The 25,742-nt window shown below is 40.0% G+C and overlaps 1 protein-coding gene and 1 pseudogene across 1 annotated transcript; one reads left to right on the plus strand and one right to left on the minus strand.

Moving 5' to 3' along the window:
• Positions 1-2,734: 2,734 nt before the first annotated feature.
• LOC146662704 (uncharacterized) lies at positions 2,735-13,259 on the plus strand. Its single transcript, XM_085417913.1, has 4 exons — positions 2,735-2,744; positions 11,632-12,061; positions 12,172-12,215; positions 12,670-13,259. The coding sequence occupies exons 1-4, from the start codon at positions 2,735-2,737 to the stop codon at positions 13,257-13,259; spliced, it is 1,074 nt and encodes a 357-aa protein (XP_085274039.1).
• A 4,558-nt stretch (positions 13,260-17,817) lies between these two features.
• Positions 17,818-18,461, minus strand: LOC146662705 (uncharacterized; annotated as a pseudogene).
• Positions 18,462-25,742: the final 7,281 nt, after the last annotated feature.

Here is a 25,742-nt window from a genome sequence, read left to right on the forward strand (position 1 = left end):
AGTCACAGCAGATGCCTGGTTCTGCCAGAGGTTCTTCCTGTACAGAAAAACTTTTTTTCCCCCACTATCCCCAAGAGCTTGCTCACAAGGGGTTGTCTGATTGTAGAGGTTTTCTCTGTATATTTGTATTACTGAATTGAATTGCACTGAATTGTACTAGATGGATTACAAAAACCTCAAACATGACATGCTGACATTACATTTGAAAAATTCTTTAAGAAATTGGCCTCCAATTTATATACCAGTTGTTTCCTGCCACCTATTAAATCTGTGCAAATATAGCATGAGTTGCTTTCAACTGTTAGATATTAGTCATTATTCATGGGAACTTTGCAATTAGGGTGTACACAAACGGATGTTGATAGAATACTTTAATTAGACTGGGTCAGTCAACTTCACAAGACAAAAAAATTAAATGTACATAATATATTTAAAGAATTCTTAAGTGAAAACACTAAGCTGTCTGAGGAGCAAAGAACAATTAAACAGTGAAAAACAAACAATGACAGCTTTGCTAACTAAAATGTTTCCACAGAACTAATTGCTTTGTCATTTGACAACATTTCTTTAAGACCTTTATTGTTTGCGGTTTATTATAAACTGTTTGGTGCACGCATCAATGAAAGTCTTTTCAGTGTAAACCCACAGGTGTGGTTACACAACACCCTTTTTGCCTGTCATTGCATATTTTATTACTGAGCAACAGAAATGCAGAGGTTTTACAGGCATTTCTACAATGTGATCCAACTTTCTGTCATATCTTTCTGAAACTGATGACAACACCCTTGTTTCTCTCTGAGAAGCTCTATCACCTTTCATTTTCAGCCTCGTATGTTGGACGACCAGCAAGCCCTGGTCACATGACCTCAGGGACCTGCTGGGGATGTACTGATGTAAAAGACCTCTGATATAGGTTGGTGCTTGTCCATGCAGAGCTCTGAATGTCAAAGTCAAAATCTGGAAGTGGATTCTGAATTTTATGGGGAGCCAGTGCAACTGGATAAGCAGGAGTGTAAGGTGGGAGTATTTAGAAGACTTGGTCAGAAGCTTTGCGGCAGCATTCTGAACAGCCTGCAAATGATCCACAGAGGCTTTACTTAAACAAGTGAATAAAGAGACAAATGCATGGACGACCATTTCTAGTTCTTAGCGTGAAACAATGGGATTCAGCTTAGCAATATTTTTATAGAAGAGCCAAACAGAAAGACTAAGAAGCAGGCAGACTTTTGCTAACTAAACTGTTTCCACAGAACTAATTGCTTTGTCATCTAACAACATTTCTTTAAAAAAAATTGTTTTCAAGAAATTGAAAGTTACAGCAGACCTTTATTGTTTGCCGTTTATTATAAACTAATTGCATTAGTTCAATAACCCAGCAAAGACTGAAGACCAGCCATTGCCTTAAATAATGGTGGTAACAACTGAATCAGGATCAGGTGAGTTAATTACCTCCAGGTGTGTAGAGCCGAGAGCAGGAACCAGGGGAGAGTCCCGCCCCTCATACAGGCAAAACAAAAACACAGAGAGTAGACAGGAGAGACATAAAACTAAAGAGGAAAAAAAGAGAAAAAAATAAAGGAAATATACCGAGACTGAGAACCGAGGGACAATGACATATATAGATTAGATTAAAGGTGCTTCCCTGATTTAGTTGAAACCATAATTTGTCTTAAATGCCTTCACTTCACAAGCTTCTGTTTATCAGATTGTTTATTTATAGCTCTACAATTGACACACCTCCAGTTTTTGAATAACAGGTTCATATAACACAGGCAGAGAGCAGCACAGCCTGCAGACACCACACAGTTGTTTTGGATCTTGGATCTTCTGGACATACTTTTTACTTTTTGGTCAAAAAGTAAGTACTGCCAGTGTATTCTGTTCAATGCTGAGGTAGCTCTGTATTACTGAAAGATCAAGGAATTCAGGGATAGTCGTAAAATGTTAGAAACTCGTAATTGTGTGTAATCTGCAATTAAAAAATATTATCCTTTTTTTTTTAAACAAAGACTACATTTTCTATCCTGGTAAAGGAAAAAGTATGAAGACATTCCTAACTTAAATCTTTGGGAAAGATTTCTGTGAATGAAATATTCAAGACAGCGAACAAATTAAGAAATGAATAATAATACATGATACAATGATACAAGTTGTATGTAGCAGAAGTTAATTTGATATAAGCACACTTGACTATATGTGGGCAGTTAATTATAAGTGATTATCCAAGAATAACACATGACATGTATTTTTTGGTAACAGAGCATAGATCGTCACCCAAACATTGAGAAGTCTTCAGACTAAGAGTTGACAGACTCTGAACAAAAAGAAAACCAGGTTGAGTCGTGCACCATGGATTCTAACAACAGGTAACTGTGGAAATTGTTAAACTGCAATCAAATAACTGCTTAATCGCAATCAAGCATTAAATTGGGTTTATGATATTATTATTACATAATTACATAAAAGCAAACACTTTCTGGATCCATTAATGAGGTTCAACTCTTTTATTGTAGTTGTGCAAATTCTGAGTCCAAAGGGCAAACAAACAAAAAAGGTAAGATAATCGTCTGTTTTCAAATTGTTTGATGCCAAGGCACATCAAAGATATGACCTGGTACAGATAATGTCACTGTTGATGTGTTTTGATGTTAATAAACATGAAATCATAAACGGGTTTAGATAAACTGGGTGGTATAGTAATACATGAACATGTGTACACGGATATGTTGGTGTAATGTCTGACAGTGACTACCTTAGTGACTAGTTACACCTGTATGTCTGGTTGGTTTTTTTTTTTACTTTTTAATTAAGACTCACTGTTACTGTGGTATTTTAAAACATTGTTTCATCTGCATTCACACACTGACTTCCTCAAAACACCTCCCATCTTGATGTTAATGTTGCTAAGCTTTAAGTTAAACTATTGAAACATGAGATTACTTGCAATAACTTGACTCAATGTTACATGATTCATTTTCAAACTTTCTGTCATATTTGTTCCAGCTTCATGACACACATGGAAGATAGTGTAGCTTATAGCCATTTTCAGCTAGTTTCTATCAGAGGTGGGACCATGTCATTGGTGTATAGGTCCAAGTCAAGTCACAAGTTTTTCACGTCAAGTGTAAAGTCATAAAATTAATGATTCAAATTCCACACCTCTGGTAACGACTTTGCTCGTCATGTCATTTATATGTAATATAAATGCCAAACAACATTGCAATAACAGAAGGTTAGGCATACTAATATGGAACGCCAGGACTGCCATAATGAATTAATTAAATACACCATTAAATAATTAATTAAATGTGGCAATAATTAATTAAAATTGGAATTAATTAATTAAATAAATAGTTATGATGACACATTTAATTAATTATTTATGTATTTCACATTTTAATTAATTATTGACACATTTCATTAATTATTGACACATTTAATTAATTATTTAATGATATATTTATTTATTTCATTTTGGCAGTCCTGACGCCTGGCTCTCATCATGAAATAATTTTATCTGTCAGCCTCACCCATCAAACTCAGGGGGCGGGGTTAACGCTGATCGAGTCAAAACCATTGCTTTGGCCTGGTGGCCATTGTTTCTAGCACACAACAACCGGCATGTGGAAGCTAACAGAACTGAGCTTTGAAAAACCCTGTTTGTGTGTCACCAAATACCGTTTTAATATTTTTTTAGCCGAGAATGTAGTGGTTTAATCTTCATGTGTCTGGTCGGTTTGTCAAGATACAGCCTCTTTGCAAAAGTGTTTCGATGATTTCGGAGATGTCTGCCCAGTCTCACGGCAAAGCGTGGGATAGACCCGCTCGCCTCGCAAGCAATCCCACCGACAAAGCGCAGGCCCCGGTACACAGCTGTAGTAACCCCCGCTGACTTCTTTTACTGAGGTTATATTTATCGATGTTTTATTTCCTGATGTTCTTATGTGTCCTACGTGTTTCAGTCGCCAATTCTGAATTATAACTAACATTAAAAACATGTTTAAGGAGGAGAGAGAGCAAATAAATCTGTTTAACATCTGATCTTTGGGTTTTTGTTCAGTAATCAGCGTGACCTGTGTATAAACACATAAAAGAGATAACGTTGGTGTTTCCGTCATGTAGTAACTGCTGGCTTTAACTGTACAAAGGTTGTTCGACACTATGAAACACATACAGACTTCATGATGTTCGGCTAATATTTTTATTGTGAATATTAATCATGCTGACCTCGCTCTGTACACCACGCAGCGAGGTCAGCATATCCACGATATCCTCAGCTCCATGAGTTAACACAAAGTTTCCCAGCTGACTATCTAACTGCCAACTATTCCAGAGACGTGAAAATATACAGCATAAAGAAAAGTGTAAGAGACTCAGCAGCAGATTAGAATAACAGTTATACATTTAATAAATCACCAAATGAATCCAAGAAACGAGCAAACCTGTTCCGACAATTTGAATTTGTATTCCCTCAGCTGCAGACTCGCTGCTGTTTAAATGTTTGAAAAGGAAGATTAGATATAAACAAACGTCAAACATAGACTCAGTCTGCCTTCACATTTGATATGAGGCCAGCACGTATAGTGGCCTCAGCAGGCTATTACTGAAATACACGTGCTATATCATAAACTATGATATAAACAGGGAGGTCCTATTAACATGTTTAGTTTTAAAGGACACCTTCCTGCCTTTAGTCTCATTCATGAGCAGTATTAGTTTTCTTCTAACATCCAGAAGTCTGCACAATGTGTTTCATAGTTTGTAACAAGCCTTTGACAGGTAAACATAACATGACCGAAAAAGCAAAAAAAAAGAGAGAAAAAAGAGAGAGAGTGTTGACATAAGAAGAGAAAATTCTCTCAATTATGGAGACAGACAAATGGTTCATTTATGTTTGATGTGTGTTTATTCCTCCCTAAATATCGTCGGTGAAGTTTGCCATGCACGTCAGATTTTCCTGCGCATTTTTATACCTCTGCCAACAGAGAGAGAGAAAAAATCACATTCTAACAGACAGCTGGTGCTTAGAATACAGTTGAATAACTATTAAAAAACAGATGATATTTAGATGATAGTTCAGTCTAACACATGTGCCAGTGAACCATTAAACGTCTGTGAAACTATGCAGTTATGAAACGTAACTTTAACCTCAGCCAAACCGATTTGCTCAGTTGTGAATAAAACAGCGAAGTAAACGTGACCCGACAGACAGAACCTGAGTGAATGAAGTCCAGCGTTTAACCACTGAGAGCTAAAACTCAGCTGAGGTTTGAAAGCTGTGTGCTGGTGATTGGACATCAGCCGCTGATAAAGCTGGCTCGCCTATAAAGTGCTCTGTAAGGAAACAAGCTCCAGCAGCTCTGCGCTCGGGGAAAACACTATATTTACTTATCTTGTGCAGAAAAATGCGCTGACATTGCGTTATATCGAGCACCGGCTGCCCAGTTAAACTGTGACTATCACCAGGTAACTAGGCGTGTTTCTTGAATTAGCAGCAGGTGTTAAACAGCTGACAGATGAGGAGGAGGATGCATGCAGGTAAACTGAGGGTCTGTTGAGCTGATCGCTGGTTTCGTGAGAAAAATGTCAGCTCGTTCTTTATGTTACAGAAGCACAGAGACACAAGACCAGGCGGAAAGAGACGATCGTTCGGTGAAAATGAGAATCTGCGAATGCAACATGTGGAACACGGAGAGTGGAATATGTAAACAAACCGGTTAATGTACCCCCTCGGTGCACTCTGCATGCTAACTGTTAGCAGAGCTAGTGAAATCTCTGAAAACATCTGAGCACTTTTGAAAACATGTTCTATGTTGACAACCTGACCAGACATACGTCGCGACATTCGCGGCTAAAACACTGTTAAAAGTGTAGCTGGTGACAGAAAAACGGGGTATTTTAAAACTACACCACCACCATTGCTGCTTGTGATTTGATCTGCATTATGGGATAACTGGCTGCCCCAAGTCTACACAAGCAATCGATTTTCTAGGATCGACCTGTTTTGACTTACTTTGCACGGCAACCAATCAAATGTTAGAGAAGCTGCATGGGCAGCGTTAACCCCGCCCCCTGAGTTTGATGGGTGAGGCTGACAGATAAAATTATTTCATGACGAGAGCCAGGCGCCAGGACTGCCAAAATGAAATAAATAAATCATTAAATAATTAATTAAATGTGTCAATAATTAATTGTGTCAATAATTAATTAACATGTGAAATACATAAATAATTAATTAAATGTGTCAATAATTAATTAATTACATGTGTCAATAATTAATTAAAATGTGAAATACATAAATAATTAATTAAATGTGTCAATAATTAATTAATTACATGTGTCATAACTATTTATTTAATTAATTAATTCCAATTTTAATTAATTATTGCCACATTTAATTAATTATTTAATGGTGTATTTAATTCATTATGGCAGTCCTGGCGTTCCATATACTAATGGGTAGTTTTAGGTTTTATCCTATACCGGTGCCAAACCGGTATACTTTTAAAACGGTGCCGGTGCTTAAACGGTGCTCAATCCGGTGCTTAAAGAATGGAGAACACAAAATTGGTCCAAAAACCTCCCATGTTCAGCTGTTTTTTTTTCGTAAATGATAGTCTTTTCTGCAGCTAGAGGACATATATGGTTTCACTCTTGGCTGGAAGCAGTGCTTAAACAATGGAAAAAAAACACAAACTTTGTCCAAAAACCTCTCATGTTTAACTGTTTTCCAATCTTTCTTTGGTCATTTTAGCCTTTTTGGCCAGGGTGAAGGGAGTATCTGCCATCAAACAAGAAGACAGCCGCATGTAGCTATGATGATGTTTGCTAGTTCACCTTACATGCATTAATGTAATAACGTGGTTAGCCTACTCAACGTAAATTACACACAAACAACATTAAGCTACTCACGCAGAGAAGAACTGCTGCTGCTGCATCATCATCCTCATCATTTCTGCTACACTGGCAGGGCTAGGGGCCAGGACTCTCCCCTTCGGGTTTTGGGGGAATGTTACTAACTCCAGGTCCAATAACAGGCAACCCACCCGCAGTAGATGTGCTCGGTGTGAGGTCTCGCAGCAAGCTATCAAATACGGCGCATTTCTCGGCTTTTAAAAAAAACGCTATACGTTTCATCAGATTTGAGGTGTTACCTCCTTTGACAGTATCACAGTATCAGCTTAAAGCACTTGTTGCTGCTGAGTTTACATCTTTTGCTGTGAAGTACAGCCAGACTTTTGACCGCTTCGCCTTGGACATTTTTAATCTGTAGCTCTGCTCTAAAAGAACGTACGTACCTGGACCCGCCTACTATCCTCGGAAACGTAAAATGATTGGCTAGAATTCAAAGTGTATCACATCTCAGGAAAAATGCACCGAGATAAAGCACCGAAATGTGCGCTGCTTTTCTGGTTACTACCGTTTATGTCAGAACCGGTGCCATCATGGCACTGGATACCAGTACCCATCCCTACTAATGGGTGTGTCTATGTCCCATTAACAATGGCTGGAGCTTGTCAAGCTGAGAAACCAGTATCTTGTGGCTTGTTGTTTGAATATGCACATTGTGGATAAATCTCTCATTTTTGACAGGAGACAGATGGCAGATTAGCTGCCGCTGGCTGTTCTTTCACTGATCTGAAACCAGTTACAATGTGCACATTTGTGGATCTATAGAACTAACATGCATGACCTCTATGATTCTGAATTATAAACTATAAGTTTCCTCTTAATAACCACCTTGGACAACATGTGTAACGTATGAAACTTTTAAAAGCTGTTTAGAACATTTGTAATAAACCTTTAATCATGGATTAAATCATGGTAATTAATAAAACAGGCAAGTTGAAAAGGTGCAGGCTCCACCAATATCACATGGTTGACCAAATGTAATAAGTTATACTGGTTGTTTTGCTAACACACCACCTTCATCAAAATGATGAATGTAGATTCAACCAAAAAAACCTAGACAAACTCAACTTTAAACAGCTGTAACAGTAATACTGATCCATATAACACTGATGAGGAACATTGTTCTTGTCACAGTACTGGGTCTGTGACCCAGTGTTTTTTGCGTTTTAGTCATATTATTTGAAATCGCTTTCCTGCCATACAGCAAACATGATAATTCTGCAGAATAAATAGTCCAATATTTGATACTATATATACAATTTGCTAACATTGTTCCTGAGTACTTCCCTGGCATAGGAAGAACTAAATGCTAATTAGGGATGGACCGATCCGATATTATGTATCTGTATCAGTCTGATACTGGATCGGATATATGTTTTTGAGTGTGTGTGTGTGTGTGTGTGTGTGTGTGTGTGTGTGTGTGTGTGTGTGTGTGTGTGTGGTCATAGAGGGCACATCTTCACCTGATGTTGGACAGGACCAGACAACATATCAGAGCGAGACACCTGAGGAAGCTTCAGAAGAAACGACAAACAACCAAACACAAACAGAACAGCAGGTTGAGTCCTGCACCCAGGATCAAGACTCAAACACAGAGAACAATCTGCCAGAAGACAAACAACTAAAACAAAAGAACAACAGGTAACAATGAAAAAGGAGAATTGTAGATTCAGGAGTGAACTTTGTATCAAAGGAATATTAAAGACAACATTTATTTGATGCTGTACATTCATACATGCACAATTCTTTGTCAGTTTAACCTTTCTGTTGCAATTTTTCAGAGCAATTCAATGATCATTTTTATTTTATCACATCAATGATAACCTGAATACACACACGCAGGTTTTGGATCAGTTAATAAGGCTCAAATCTTACATTGTAGATCTGCTGAAAACCCTGAGACAGAAAATCAAACAAACACTGAAGGTAAGCTACAACCTTCCACAACAGTTTATAACTATATTATTAGATTATTAGCTAGGACTGTGTGTGTGTGTGTGTGTGTGTGTGTGTGTGTGTGTGTGTGTGTGTGTGTGTGTGTGTGTAGGTAACAATCGCTTAATTCAAAGAGGATCAAAAAATTAAATGGAAAAAAAAACAAAATCCATTGTTTGGATATTTTAAATTAGCAAGTTAACAATTATTTTAGTGCTGTTAGCATTAATCTCCTTAAAATGACGTTAATGGCATAACTGCATTAACAGGGCAAATCTCAGTTAGCAAGCTAGTGCGGATCACCACGTGTGTGGGGCTGCACAGCATCAATGCGTTAGTGTAGTTAGATTGTGTCATGAATCGCTGTGTGGCTGGCAGGGATTGGACCCAAACGCAAACTCACAGGGACAGAACTTGAACTCAAAAGCACAGCTTTATTGCTGGAAAATAGAACAAAAGCAATACAAAACTAAACTGGGAAAAGCTAATTATAACACATACCAGAAGACACGGGGAGAATTACACACAGCATGAGGGACGACGCGACACTGACTCAGAGAAACACAGGGTTTAAATACACTGGGGAGTAATGAGGGGAATGAGACACAGAAGGAGGGCACAGCTGGGAGAAATCAGGACTGACGAGACAAGAAAAGCAGGACGCATTCACATAAGACACGGACCATCAAAGTAAAACAGGAAGTATCACACAGAGATGCGAACTTGACACAGTGGAGACAGCAACTAAGAAATACAGAGACATAAACCATAAGGCAGAGGTCTAAGAACCAAAATACACAGGGAAATACTCAGCTTGGAACACAAAAGACTAGACTAGAGGGAGTAACAAAAGACCAACCATGAGAACATAATGCACAATGCACAGTGACAGAAAACAAGAAACTCAAACATGCAAAGACACACAATTACACAGAACAGAGGGGACACAGAGAGACATGAAGGGCAAGGGATCAAAACTAGAAACCATAGAATAAATCACACACAAGTACAATAATACAAAAATCACAAAGAATTAAAAACGCTGGGTCAGGAGACCCAGGACCGTGACAGATTGTTAATGTGTTAGTGCGGTGCAGCCCCACATGGGGCGATCCACTTTAACTTGCTAAAGGAGATTTGCTTCGTCAATGCGGTTGTGTCGTTAATGTCATTTTGAGATTAACGCTGACAGCACTAATTTATTTATATCAATGGGTAAATAGATCTATTATGAGTTTCTTCCTGTTAAAAGAGAGTTTTTCCTTCCCACTGTCCCTAAAGTAATTGGTAATAGGGGGTCATATGAATTGGCAGGATTTTCACTCTTTTCTTTGTATTTTTGTAGGGTCTTTACCTTACATGTAAAGACCCAACATGTAGGAGCGCTAAATGTTTCCACTGGAGAAATTTTGATTGCTGTAACGGGAAATTGAGAATCTTTGAAGACAGAATTAGAAGAAAATGTTCAACAGGTGGTAACGGTACAAATGACTTCGCAAGGACAGTTTGACATCTGGTGTGTGTGTGTGTGTGTGTGTGTGTGTGTGTGTGTGTGTGTGTGTGTGTGTGTGTGTGTGTGTGTGTGTGTGTGTGTGTGTGTGTGTGGTCATAGAGGGCACATCTTCACCTGATGTTGGACAGGACCAGACAACATATCAGAGCGAGACACCTGAGGAAGCTTCAGAAGAAACGACAAACAACCAAACACAAACAGAACAGCAGGTTGAGTCCTGCACCCAGGATCAAGACTCAAACACAGAGAACAATCTGCCAGAAGACAAACAACTAAAACAAAAGAACAACAGGTAACAATGAAAAAGGAGAATTGTAGATTCAGGAGTGAACTTTGTATCAAAGGAATATTAAAGACAACATTTATTTGATGCTGTACATTCATACATGCACAATTCTTTGTCAGTTTAACCTTTCTGTTGCAATTTTTCAGAGCAATTCAATGATCATTTTTATTTTATCACATCAATGATAACCTGAATACACACACGCAGGTTTTGGATCAGTTAATAAGGCTCAAATCTTACATTGTAGATCTGCTGAAAACCCTGAGACAGAAAATCAAACAAACACTGAAGGTAAGCTACAACCTTCCACAACAGTTTATAACTATATTATTAGATTATTAGCTAGGACTGTGTGTGTGTGTGTGTGTGTGTGTGTGTGTGTGTGTGTGTGTGTGTGTGTGTGTGTGTGTGTGTGTGTGTGTGTGTGTGTGTGTGTGTGTGCAGGTAACAATAATCGCTCAATTCAAAGAGGATCAAAAAAATTAAATGGAAAAAGAACAAAATCCATTATTTGGATATTTAAAATTAGCAAGTTAACAATTATTTATATCAAAGGGTGAATAGATATATGAAAGGTTTCTTCCTGTTAAAGAGAGTTTTTCCTTCCCACTGTCGCCAAAGAGTTAAAGGGGGTCATATGATTCAGGGGATTTTCCCTCTTTTCCTTGTATTATTGTTGGGTCTTTAACTTACAAGATCAAACATCTTGAGGCAATATATGTGATTTAGTGCTATATAACTAAAATTGAACTGAACTGAGTTAAATTGAATGTATTTATATCAAAGGCTATAAGAATTTCGACTATCGTGTAGGAATATTAAATATCATAAACATATTATTCGATTATTAGATAGGTGTGTGTTCATGCATTTTGTGTGTATTGTACTTTAAACGAGAAAAACAGAAACCAAAAACATATGTCTGTCTAATAATTTTATTTCTTGATTGTGTTAATTATTTGTATTTTTTTTTCTCTTCTCAAAGATAAGATTTCAGTCGTCATTTTGGGCAATGAAGAGTCTTTGAAGAAAGCTCTAATAACTGTCATCCTGGGGACAGATGATATAAGCAAAAGAAAGATTCTAAAAAACACTGAGATTCATGAAGAGGAAAAATTTATGTTCATATGCACACCAGATTTGGGGACACCATATGATGATATTTCAGAGTTTTTATCCAAGAATCCACCCCCTGACATGTGTTTGTTTGTGGTAAAAAAAGGATTTTCAACCGAGCAGATATGGCAACAGATAGATGTTCTGAATGAGAAAACAGGAAAACCCACAGAAGAGTTTAAAGTCGTGCTGCCGTTGGGATATGAACCCAAAGATTTCCCATTTAAATCCTTCACCCTGGAACAGCTTTTTAATGAATTGGACAAAGTGATTGAGCTGAAACAAACAACCTATACCAGGTAAATGACAAAGCATATTAATTTGTTATCATTAAATTTAATTAATCGACACCTAAAATTAACTGAATAAAAATGAAACTTGTTAATATGAGCTGATTGCTGAATTACAGGTCAATCTCCAGTCCTCAGTCAGAAGATCAGTTGGACAGAATTGGTGAGCTACAATCTGTTTAAGGAGCATCTCGCCGTATTACCAGCACTGTGTGTTCTGTGTGTAATTGGTTACTGTTACAGAGAAAGAGTTCTTGAGGAGATTCAACCAATACAGACACTATGTAAACCCACATGTATGAGTACAGACAATGTCTGTAGGGCACAGCTTAAAAGTGTTTTGAATGTGATTTTATTACAAAATTGCTATTACTGAGAAAAAACTATTATTACTCAGCTCGTGCTAAGACTACTGAGTTAACTAACTAACTTTAAATCCTATTATCTGAACAGTTTTGGCAGTACAATAAGCAAAAAGATTTAAACTGAACTGAAGATAAAAGATATCGTAACACTTTTTAGAACTCAGAAAAAACCCAGAAAAGCAGTTGTTTTGACTTAAAGAAATTAACTGTTTGAAATTTTGCTTAATTAGTGTTTGGTCTTCATCATTTCAGGAAATCATACTTACACCACAGTGAACCTCGTTCTTCTGGGATTGGCTGGGACTGGAAAGAGCGCCAGTGGAAACACCATCCTTGGAAAGAAGCACTTTGTTTCTAAACCCAGTTCAAATCCAATCACCACAGAGTGTCAGGTGGCAGAAACTGACATAAATAGTGTACATGTGCGTGTGATTGATACTCCAGACATGTTTGGTGATGACACTAAACCATCAGTTCGGAACAAACATGTAAAAAGGTGCAAAGAGCTCTGTGAGTCAGAACTCTGTGTGTTTGTGCTTGTGATGCATGTGAGCAGATTTACAGATGGTGAGAGAGACATACTGAAAAAGTTAGAAAAGACTTTTGGGACCAAAGTGAAAGAACAAACTGTCATCCTGTTCACCCGAGGAGACAACCTGGAGGAGGCAGATATGAGCCTGGAGGGTTTTCTTCATTCCTGTCAACCTGGTCTGAAGAAAATCATTGAAAAGTGTGGCAACAGGTGTGTTGTTTTTGAGAACCGCAGCTCAAGTTCAGACCAGGTGGAAAAGCTAATGAATACAGTGAGCGTGGTGTTAAAGAAAACAGCAAAGATACAATAAAAAGGTCTTAGTTGTGATTTTTAAGTGAATAAATATATATTAAACCTTTTTGGGTCGGGATGGCAATAATCAAAAGTTACAAAAGTAACAAATTTCCCACCTGTGTGACTAATAAAGGTCATTTTATCTTATCTTATCATATCTTATCTTATATTTCTAAGAATCTCCCAAACAGTTCTTCAGCTGAGACAACTGAGTTAGAAAACACAAACACTGCAGTTGATTTACTTGCAAGGGCAGCCACAGAGCGCTCGTACTCGCAGAGAGACACTCACGGACTCGCGCTCTGTCACTGTCTGCGTTCTTTATTTATACAAGCTGGTTACACGTGTGTACAAAGATAACAAACTTATTCCAAGAACTCAGAGCTGAGGTTCCCCTTTTCTGCACCTGTATGTTCTCAGAACAGAGGAAGCTGTTAGTTGCTAAAATAAGTTTATCACACAAAAGTTGTTATATGAAAAGTCACGTAGACATGTGGTTTTGCTTAGTGATCCTAAAAAGGGCACATTTCATGTAGCTGATCACACTATGTACAATTTTCTTTTAACAATGTGTAATGTGGTTTATTGCATGTGATTTCCAAATGCTCTGAGTCTGTAAATGCAGGCTCAGATGAAGTTATGCTGTGCTGTAACTAGTCATGTACCACCATCTACTGAACACTTGATGTTCAAGTACCTTCAAGTACTTTCCTACTTAATTCCTACATTCCGACTTAAAGTTGGTGGTTATTATAACTGAATTCATTTTTAACACATTATTTAATACTTCAAACCTTTTTAGGGGTCCTTGACGATCAGTTATAATTGTTTGGAGACCTGGGTTGTCGACCCAGAGTTTTGGGTTTACTTTATTATTGAACTCTGATTTTGATATTATCATTTCTAGTCTTTTGGTTTCTTTGTTGATGTTCTGGTTTCTGTCTGTGTTTCTTAGTTGCTCTGCCTCCTCTGTCTGCTGAGTCCCCTTGTCAAGTCTAGGTCTCTGTTTTATGTGTCCTCTTTTACTTTGAAAGTCCGTGTCTTGTGTTTATGTATCAGGTTTTGCTCCCCTTGTTTCGTTAGCCCTGATTTGCACCAGCTGTGTTTCCCTCCTGTCTCTGATTCCCTGACTTTGGATACCCTCCTGTCTCTGATTCCCTGATTGCTCCCTGTGTGTATTGCGTGTTTCTCTGTGTCCGTGTCGTGATCTGCCCTCATTCATGATGTCTTTTGTCTGCCTGCCTTCCTGAATTTATTCTTTATATTTTGAAGTTTTTTACTTTTATTTCAGCAATAAAGCTGTTTTTTGGAGTTCACATTTTGTCTCCATTCACCACTTCTGCCTGCACACAGCCTAAACATCATAATAATAGAACTATACCTGACTATAATATAACTATAACTGCATCAGCAATGCACAGGCAGAAATGCATCTCCAACACCACTTCATAAGAAGATTGGGGTGGTCGAAACTTCAGCATCTTCGATGTGCTATTGCTGTAAGTAAAGTAAAAAAGTAAGTAAAATTTTATTTATATAGCACCTTTCAAGATAAAAATCACAAAGTGCTTCACAGAAGCTAAAACCTAAAAATAAAAATCAACCAAAAGCAAGTTTAAAAAGATGGGTTTTTAGCTGTTTTTTAAAAGCGACCACAGAGTCCACAGATCTCAGGCTCAAAGGGAGAGAGTTCCACAATCTGGGGGCCACAGTCACAAAAGCTTTGTTGCCTTTTGTTTTCAGCCTTGTGTTTTGGACAGCACGCAAGCCCTGGTCACATGACCTCAGGGACCTGCTGGGAATGTATGGATGTAAAAGTTCACTTATATATGTTGGTGCTTGTCCATGCAAAGCCCTGAAAGTCAAGGTCAAAACCTTAAAGTGGATTCTGAATTTAACGGGGAGCCAGTGCAGCTGAATCAGCAGGGGTGTGACATGGGAGTACTTGGAGGACTTGGTCAGAAGCTTTGCAGCAGCGTTCTGAACAACTTGCAGATACTCCAAAGAGGCTTTACATAAACAAGTAAACAAAGAATTACAATAATCCAGACGAAATGAAACAAATGCATGAATGACAATTTCTAATTCGGAGCGAGATACAATGGGACTCAGCTTAGCAATGTTTCTCAAGTGATAAAAACAGGAGCGAACCAGAGATTTTACATGGGTATCCAAAGTCAGAGCTGAGTCAATAGTAACACCAAAGTTCCTGATAGACGGTTTGGCAAATGTAGCAAGTGGACCCAAGTTTTCCATAACACTAGGTACAAAATTTTTAGGAGCACAAACAAGGACTTCAGTCTTCTCCTCATTTAGTTGAAGAAAGTTTCCAGCTATCCAACATCTAATGGAGTCTATGCACTTGTGCAAAATCTGTAGCTGTAGGAGATATATAACTGAATATCATCTGCATAGCAGTGATACGAAATGTCCTTAACAGTGCTCAATAAGTGTTGAAGAGGAAGTAAATACAGCAAGAACAATAAAGGCCCCAAAACTGAACCTTGTGGCACACCGTAGGCAAGAAAAGTAGAAGAGGAACTGTACTTAGAGGTAGCCACAGAAAAGGATCATTCATGCAAATAGGATTCAAACCAGTCCAAAGCAGCCCCTGATATACCCACCCAGTGTCTCAGCCTATCTAGCAGAATATGATGGTCCACAGTATCAAAGGCGGAGGTCAGGTCCAACATCAACAGACCGGAGCATTCTCCTGCATCACATCTCATCAAAATGTCGTCGGAGACTCTAAGAAGTGTAGTTTCAGTAGAGTGAGCTCTACGAAAGCCAGATTGGAATTAATCCAGAATGCTGTATTCATCTAGAACAGCTATAAGCTGCTTAGCCGCAACCTTTTCTAAAATCTTAGCAATGAACGGTAATTTTGAAATCGGTCTGTAGCTACTGAGAAGAGAAGCATCAAGCTTAGTTTTTTTTAACAGTGGGTGAATAACAGCATTCTTACAATAAACAGGGACCTGACAAGAAACCAGTGAGGTATTGATAATTGTAAGCACACAGGGACCAATAGACTGAAAGACATTTTTAAACAAAGATCCAGGTAAACTAGAAAAATTTGCATTTCCTGCGAAAATGCTGTGTGGATGCCTTACGCTGAAGATTTCTGCTGAAAAAAGCTGAAAAGGTTGAAAGTAGAAAAAAAAAGGTTGCCCTGAGCAGGATTCGAACCTGGCCCTTCTGGTCTAAAGGCAGTGTCTCACCTCACTGCACCAAACTCATTCGCACAAAGAAGAGGTGGAGAGACTGACAATTCTGGTGAAATTAGCAGAAGTTGCTGAGAATTGTGCTGATAAGAGGTGAAAAGGCTAAAAAGTTTACAGAAAAGAGGTGAATCAGCAGAACTTCTGCTGAAAAGAGTTCCATCAGCAGAATTTCTGCTGAAAAGAGTTCCATCAGCACAATATCTGCTGAAAAGAGTTCAATTAGCAGAATTTCTGCTGAAAAGAGGTTTTTGCTGAAAAGAGCTGAAAAGCTGGTATTTGTGCTGAAAAGAGTTCAATGAGCAGAATTCTGTTGAAAAGAGGTTTTTGCTGAAAAAAGCTGAAAAAGCTTGGATTTGTACTGAAAAGTGGTGAAAAAACTGAAAATTCTGCTGAAAAGTGGTGAAAAAGATGAAATTTGTATTGATGGAGTGGATGGAGTCATTCTAATCTCGCAGAGGACTTGAGGGAGTAGCTTGACCCAGGTCATCCCTGTTTCTACCATTGCTTTAGTCAGGCGATCTTTTATGGTCCTATTCATTCTTTCTACAACTCCTGAACTCTGGGGGTGGTAGGGCACGTGATATTTCCAGTCTATTCCTAGAGTTTTTGCACACTTTTGGATTACTTCCGATGTAAAAGAAGGTCCTCTGTCACTGTTAATTGGTGAGGTATTCCGAATCTGGGTATTATTTCATTGCACAGCTTTTGGCAGACTATTTCTGCAGTTTCTTTTGATGTTGGGTACACCTCTACCCATTTGCTAAATTGATCCACTATTACCAGTAAGTACTTGATGCTTCCTTGTGCTGGCATGTGTGTAAAATCAATTTGCAATGTACACTGAACAAAAATATAAACGCAACACTTTTGTTTTTGCTCCCATTTTCCATGAGCTGCACTTAAAGATCTGAAACATTTTCTACATACACAAAGGACCCATTACTATCAAATATTGTTCACAAATCTGTCTAAATCTGTGTCGGTGAGAACTTCTCCTTTGCTGAGATAATCCATCCCACTTCACAGGTGTGGCATGTCAAGGTGCTGATCAGACAGCATGAATATCTCACAGATGTGCCTTAGACTGCCCACAATAAAAGGCCACTCTAAAATATGCAGTTTGATCACACAGCACAATGCTACACATGTCGCAGCTTTTGAGGGAGCGTGCAGTTGGCATGCTGACTGCAGGAATGTCTACCAGAACTGTTGCCTGTGAAATGAATGTTCATTTCTCTGCCATAAGCTGTCTTCAAAGGCATTTTAGAGAATTTGGCTGTACATCCAACCGGCCCCACAATCGCAGACCACATGTAACCACACCAGCCCAGGATCTCCACATCAGCATGTTCACCTCCAGGATGGTCGACCAGGTGGAGACCAGCCACCCAGACAGCTGCAGCAACAATCGGTTTGCATAACCAAAGAATTTCTGCAAAGACTGTCAGAAACCGTGTCAGGGAGGCTCATCTGCATGCTCGGCATCCTACTCGGGGTCTGGACCTGACTGCAATTTGTTGTCGTAACCAACTTGAGTGGACAAATGCTCACATTCGATGGTGTTTGGCACGTTGACAGATGTTTTTACTGTTCAGGGCAGATGGCAGACAGCTTGTGTCGCGTCGTGTGGTTTGCTGACGTCAACGTTGTGGATTGAGTGGCCCATGGTGGGTTATGGACAATGAACACGAGTCCATTTTATTGTTGGCATTTTGAATGCACAGAGATACCGTGTTGAGATCCTGAGGACCATTGTTGTGCCATTTATCCATGACCATAACCTCATGTTACAGCATGATAACGCACGGCCTCATATTGCAAGAATCTGTACACAATTCCTGGAAGCTGAAAACATCCCAGTTCTTGCATGGCAGCAGACATGTCACCCATTGAGTATGTTTGGGATGCTCGGCTTGCCGTATATGACAGCACGTTCCAGTTCCTGCCAATATTCAGCAAATTTGCACAAGTATTGAAGAGGAGTGGACCAGCATTCCACAGCCCACAATCAACAACCTGATCAGCTCTATGCAATGGAGATGTGTTGCACTGCGTAAGGCAAAGGGTGGCCACACCAGATACTGACTGGTTTTGTGACATGTGTAGCATTGTGCTGTGTGATCAAACTGCACATTTTAGAGTGGCCTTTTATTGTGGGCAGTCTAAGGCACACCTGTGAGATATTCATGCTGTCTGATCAGCACCTTGACATGCCACACCTGTGAGGTGGGATGGATTATCTCGGCAAAGGAGAAGTTCTCACCGACACAGATTTAGACAGATTTGTGAACAATATTTGATAGTAATGGGTCCTTTGTGTATGTAGAAAATGTTTCAATTCAATTCAATTTTATTTATATAGCGCCAAATCACAACAAAAGTCGCCTCAAGGCGCTTCATAGATACAGAGAAAAACCCAACAATCATATGACCCCCTATGAGCAAGCACTTTGGCAACAGTGGGAAGGAAAAACTCCCTTTTAACAGGAAGAACCCTCCGGCAGAACCAGGCTCAGGGAGGGGCGGGGCCATCTGCTGCGACCGGTTGGGGTGAGAGAAGGAAGACAGGATAAAGACATGCTGTGGAAGAGAGACAGAGGTTAATAACAGATATGATTCAATGCAGAGAGGTCTATTAACACATAGTGAGTGAGAAAGGTGACTGGAAAGGAAAAACTCAATGCATCATGGGAATCCCCCGGCAGCCTACGTCTATTGCAGCATAACTAAGGGAGGAGTCAGGGTCACCTGGTCCAGCCCTAACTATATGCTTTAGCAAAAAGGAAAGTTTGAAGCCTAATCTTAAAAGTAGAGATAGTGTCTGTCTCCCGAATCAACACTGGAAGCTGGTTCCACAGAAGAGGGGCCTGAAAACTGAAGGCTCTCCCTCCCATTCTACTTTTAAATACTCTAGGAACAACAAGTAGGCCTGCAGAGCGAGAGCGAAGTGCTCTAATAGGGTGATATGGTTCAAGGTTCAAGGTTCTTTATTTGTCACATGCATAGTTATACAAGTATAACACACAGTGAAATGTAGCCTGACACGCTCCTCGACATGTGCAAAAATTGTGGGGGGGTGTAGAGGAAGAACATTATATATATATTAGGGGTGCAACGATATTCGTATCGATATTGAACCGTTCGATACAGTGCTTTCGGTTCGGTACGCATATGTATCGAACAATACAACATTTGTAATTTATTTTATCAATTTTCCTTCTGACGATGCTGTCTGTGTTGAGCGCTCAGTGAATCTGTGTTCGACTACTCCGCCTAGGCTGCACTGTCCAGCGCAGATCCACTGAGCGCTCAACACAGACAGCATAGTCAGAAGGAAGAGCGCAGGGCAAGCTAGCGAGACAGAAGTTAAGCTCTTCTTGCAACAGGCAAATTGAACCTCATTCAGATCTGGCGTTTGGAATTATTTTGGTTTTCATGTGACGTATGACCCTGAAGGTAAGCAAGTCATGCACTAAAGTAAAACAGTATGTTGGATGTGCCATGCAATGCTCAATTACATTGGTGTGAACTAGTGTGTTAGCGCAGTTAGCTCGTTAACATGTTGGCCGTCTAGCCCCATGCACGGAGCGATCGGCAGTAGCTCGTTAACGGAGATTTGCCGTGTTGTGGCGTTAAGGTCATTTCAACGAGATTAACCTGAAATCACTAGTGGGAACACAACGAATATGACTGCACATTTACGCCGACATCATCCTAGTGCAAAGACAAGTGGAAGCAGACAAAAAAAAGCAAGCATGCTACTAACTTTAGCCGAGTCATTTAGACAGCTGTTAGCACATGATTCTCCTTATGCTGCTGAGAATATAGCCCAGAAGAAGTGGATAGTATAGCTTTTATTTTGGAAAGAGCCATTTCTCTGTAATAAACTCTCTTTTCCAAAGATGAGTGATTCCTCAATCAGATACAGGGCTCGCAATATCGCTAGCCCGACGTCCCGGAGCTAGCGATTTTTTCAGTCGGGGTACCAAAATCTATCTCTGCCCTGCCCGTCGGGCTATTGTAGGAAAAATATATGTCAATGCTTTTGCATTCTTTCGGAAATGTAGCTGGGTAATTATGTCATTGGCATCGGTGAGCCACTGTCAATATGTGACATATTGAAATCGCGTTTGAATTTGCGCTTGTTTTTTTGCTTTCACTTTGCAATCGTGCGAACTGTGTATAGAGAGCGACAGCACTGATCTGTGAGTGATGATAATTTGTGCACCAATTCCTCTGACATCGTCTTATTAATCGTTAGCTTACTATGCAAACATGACAAGTGAAATCTCCCGCAGCTTAAACATGTGAGAGGCTGATCGCGCAGAGAATCGCTGAGCTTATGTGAGTGAGTGTGTAAAAGCATTTCAGTTCTGCTGAGCCAAATAAGACAGGTCAGGGTGAAGAAGTGACAGCCAAAGAAAAGCTTACCACAAAACGGAGAAGTTATGACAAATCAGACTATAAGGCAAAAAGAAAGTGCAGCTTTATGGTTTCATGGACAAAAGAATTTCTGTGGCTGCGATATGACGAGCTAAATAACCAGGGCTGCACATAAGTGGTCCGCAGGTGCGCATTCACTGTCAAAATAAAAAACAGGCACAAGGGTTAGGGTTAAATTTAAAAACTGTACTTTTGAGTTAAAATATATATTTATAATTTTAATAAATGACAAATTAAAAATGCATGAACATTTTTTTGTATCGAAAAAATATCGAACCGTGACACCAAAGTATCGAACCGAACCGAACCGTGAATTTTGTGTATCGTTGCACCCCTAATATATATATAGTATATACATTGGGTGAATGTGCAGTAGTAGCAGCAAGCAGGTGAATTCTGTACATTAATATGAATAGGCATCTGACTATTTTACAGGATAGACAATATAAACATATTTAAAATTAAAGGAATTTGAAATGTACATTGTGCCTTGGTTTAGTGTCTGGAAGAGTCCTGTCTCAGTCAATTATAGATGATGTGAGCGGGCGGGTGTGTGTGTTTAGGGCCCGGATGGCTTGGGGATAGAAGCTCCTCTTGAGTCTCTCTGTCCTTGCCCGGAAGATGCGGAACCTTCTACCAGATTGCAGAAGTTGGAACAGTTTGTTGCCTGGATGGGACGGGTCCTTCAGTATCTGCGCTGCTCTAGTCCGGCATCTCCTGGTGTAGGTGTCCTGAAGCGGGGGGAGAGCAATCCTGCAGCAGCGTTCTGCTGTACGGATCACTCTCTGGAGAGCTTTTTGGTCCTTCACACAGCTGTTCCCGAACCACGATGTCATGTTCTGTGTGAGGATGCTCTCCACAGCGCCTGTATAGAAAATCCTGAGGATCTTTGGAGAGACCCTGAACTTCCTCAGTTGTCGTAGGTGATACAGGCGCTGCCTAGCCTTTTTGGTCTGGACCTGAATGTGGGCAGCCCATGTCAGGTCTGAGGAGATGTGGACACCAAGATACTTGAAGGACTGCACCCTCTCCACTGGAGCTCCATTGATGATAATGGGCTTGTAGTCTCTGTGCTGACCCCTTCTGAAGTCCACCACCAGCTCCTTGGTCTTGCTGACGTTCAGCTGGAGGTGGTTGTCCTGGCACCACGATGCCAGATTCTTCACTTCATCCATGTAGGCCGTCTCATCGTTGTTGGAGATGGCACCCAACACCACTGTGTCGTCAGCAAACTTCACAATGGTGTTGGAGCCATGGGTGGCCACACAGTCTGAAGTGTAGAGGGAGTAGAGCAGTGGCGAGAGGACACATCCCTGAGGTGCTCCTGTGTTGATGGTGATGCTGTTGGAGAAGCACCTGCCAACCCTCACCACCTGAGTTCTGCCAGTGAGGAAGTCCAACACCCATGCACACAGACGGCTGTTAAGGCCCAGATCCCTCAGCTTTGTGAACAGTCTGCAGGGCACTATTGTGTCTACAAGGTCATTAAGATAAGATGGGGCCTGATTATTTAAGACCTTGTATGTGAGGAGCAGAATTTTGAATTCAATTCTGGATTAAACAGGAAGCCAATGAAGGGAAGCCAAAACAGGAGAAATCTGCTCTCTCTTTCTAGTCCCTGTCAGTACTCTAGCTGCAGCATTTTGAATTAGCTGAAGGCTTTTCAGTGAGTTTTTTGGACATCCTGATAATAATGAATTACAGTCGTCCAGCCTGGAAGTAATAAATGCATGAACTAGTTTTTCAGCGTCACTCTGAGACAGGATATTTCTAATTTTAGAGATGTTGCGCAAATGGAAGAAAGCAGTCTTACATATTTGTTTAATATGTGCATTGAAGGACATGTCCTGGTCAAAAATGACTCCAAGGTTCCTCACAGTGTTACTGGAGGCCAAGGTAATGCCATCCAGAGTAAGAATCTGGTTAGATACCATATTTCTAAGCTTTTCAGGGCCGAGTACAATAACCTCAGTTTTATCGGAATCTTTAAGTTCAGCTCATGGAAAATGGGAGCAAAAACAAAAGTGTTGCGTTTATATTTTTGTTCAGTGTGTTTTAATAAAATCATTTGTGTTGACCCACTATGGACTTCCAGTCGTTTGTCTCTTCTCAAATTCGAACCACAACAGTCTTGGTGCAGAGAAACTGGTTTGAGGAGAGACTGCAGGGGTTTGGCTGAGGTCTAGTGGTGTCAAACAGACGGACAGCCAGCAGGTCCACTGAGTGATGGGCCCAAAATAGGAGGTAAGCACCACCTGTTGATTGAAGTAATATCCAAAGGTGCTGAATTGGAAATTAAGCTACATTAAATGTTCACTCAGTAGAGCTTCTGGTCCGTGTCTGTGGTGATTTTGGGGTAATTAGTGATAAAAGTTTGGGGAATATTTGACTGATAAAATTTATTGCTGTTAATTCTGGGGTGAATTTTAAGTTAATAGTTTGTGTGTTTATGTTAATATGTTATGGGTTTAAATTGATGTGTTATATTTGTTGACTGTGACGCCAGCCAGGCAAGCTTTAGTTTAGGGTATTTGGTCAGATTGATCAGCAGAACTGGGTTCGGGCATCAAGTAATTAAATTGGGGGACTTGGAGCCCACAGTGATGCTTTTAAAATGTATATAAATTAGTTTAGGACCAGAGTTGGACTCCGAAGAACGCAGTTTCGTTCAGCGTGTGGCAGCGACCGGTAACCGTGGATGCGCGGTTATCTCTGGCGGCGACCAGTTAGCCCGGATTAGCCTTCCGCGGGAATTTCGGACTCCCATTAAAAGGGCCAGGTAGTCTGAGGGAGACTACGTTTATACTGCCTTGTTTGACTGACAGGGTGAGACCCGGCCGTGACCATTCAACATGGGTGACTTGTGAGCTTTAAGTATAGCTGAAGGTGTGAGTGTGATACTATGCGCCGGATGTGGAGCTCCCTGTCAGCTGCTGGAAGCGGTTATAAATTAATTAGGGCTTAGAAATCTGACCGCTGTCGGCGACGGCGTTCCCGAAGCCGGTTCATTGATCAGCAAGGTTGGACCTGGGCTTAGAGGGTTTTAAATTAGTCAAAAGGTTAGGTGTACCGGTACAGAAATGATAAAGATAAGAAGAAGTGATAAGGAACTGTTGAATAACTTGTCTTGGCATCTGGTGTCTTTTCTCATGTTGATACAGGCCTGATTATATAAAATAAAGTGTAAATTGCTTATATTGATTATAACTGCGTGTGCTGTGAAACTGATTTAATACAGAAGCCGAGTGTGTGAGGATTATACAAAATAGTGTGTTTGTGGTGTGTAGAGATCGCGGCAGGAGGGCGTGTCACGAGTTGTTGCAAACTGTGAAGTCAAATGGGGGGTTGAGTGTCATGATCCGGAGTCTGTGACTCCGTGTTATGTTTAGTTTATTATTATTCTGTGGTTTTGGTTACCTTGGGTGTTTGTACTCTTCTGTTTCATGGTTCATGTTCCTATGTTCTGTGTCCCCCAGTCTGTGTTAAGTTGGTGTGTTATGTCATTACGTGTATGTGTTTCCTATTTTACTTTCTAGGTCCGTGTCTGTTCTCAGTGTATTCATTACTCTATTACTTTTCCCCTGTCTCGTCAGGTCTGATTACTCCCAGCTGTGCCCTCCTTTTGTGTCTCATTCCCTCGTTATCCTTCTGTGTATTTTAACCTCATGTCTGCCTCTGTTAGTTGCTGGTTTGTCTGTGTTGTTTACCTCGGTCTCCCTGCATCTACGTTTCTGGTTTGTTTTGTTAGCTCTGCCCAGTTGAGGTACCTATTTCATGTTCCCGCGCCATTGCTGTTTGTATTCTCTTTTGTTTAATAAATACTCACCTGCACCAGAGCTGCCGCATTTTGGGTCCTATCTTCAAAGTCTGCCACACTGGACGTGACATTGAGTTTGGTTTTATATTTTTAAAAGAAGAGAAACTGCGGTATCAAGTCCATGGCGCAGTTTGAAAATTTGTGAGGTGCATGAAGCGCGGGCACGCTCTGTATGTCTGTGAGAGAAAAAAGGTGGGGGCCGAGTGCCCAGGCTGTGAGTGTGTGAGAATTACTGCATGACAGAAGAGGGAGGAGAAGTAGATCAGTTGATTTTCTGTGAAATAATAATGGTTAAGAACTCCTAGCGATCAAATAGGAGATAGTGAACTGAAAATAAATAAAGAAAACTAAAACAGTCGATTAGTGTTCAGGTAATGATAAATAAATAAACTTAACAGTGACATTTAGAGGTGATCAAGTACTCAAGGATGAATGGAGGATTTGATTGCTGACTGCATGAGAGCTGTTGGGGTGAAAGGAAAATGAGGGTGGAAGAGTGAGTTAACAGGTTAATGTATGCGTGCAAAAAAAAGAAAAAATAGAGAAAGAAAGTGATGAAAGCAAAGAAAATAAAAAGTGTGGAGGTTTGAGTGAGAAATTGTCTCCAACTGGGGGAGCAGTGATAGTAGAGGTCACCTTCTTCCCCTACTGGACACAGAAAGAAAACATAATTTGGAGTGTGGTGGATGAAAATAATTAATAACAACATCAAGCAGATTTTTGTGTTTGCGGTTAGGAACAAATAAAATTTCACATTTGGGGTTTAAAGTCAGTAGAGTTCAAAACAAAATAAGTAGAGATGTGTTGCTTTAGGAGTGATTAAAACATCTGGCGTCATAGTGACTAATGAGAGTCTCTCAGTCTGTCGATTACAGGTGGGGAACGGACCTGGATCAATTCTCCATGGGCAGCAGTCAGAAGAAAATTATAGGTTACAATTAGAGCAGGGCGATATGGCCAAAAATATTTATCACGATATATATTTGAAAATTTGCGATAACGATATAACTGACGA

This window comes from Rhamphochromis longiceps, linkage group LG9 (assembly GCF_057381845.1).
Source record: "Rhamphochromis longiceps isolate RC_006_pf linkage group LG9, R_longiceps_female_GT1.1, whole genome shotgun sequence".
In the NCBI taxonomy this organism is placed as follows: Eukaryota; Metazoa; Chordata; class Actinopteri; order Cichliformes; family Cichlidae; genus Rhamphochromis; species Rhamphochromis longiceps.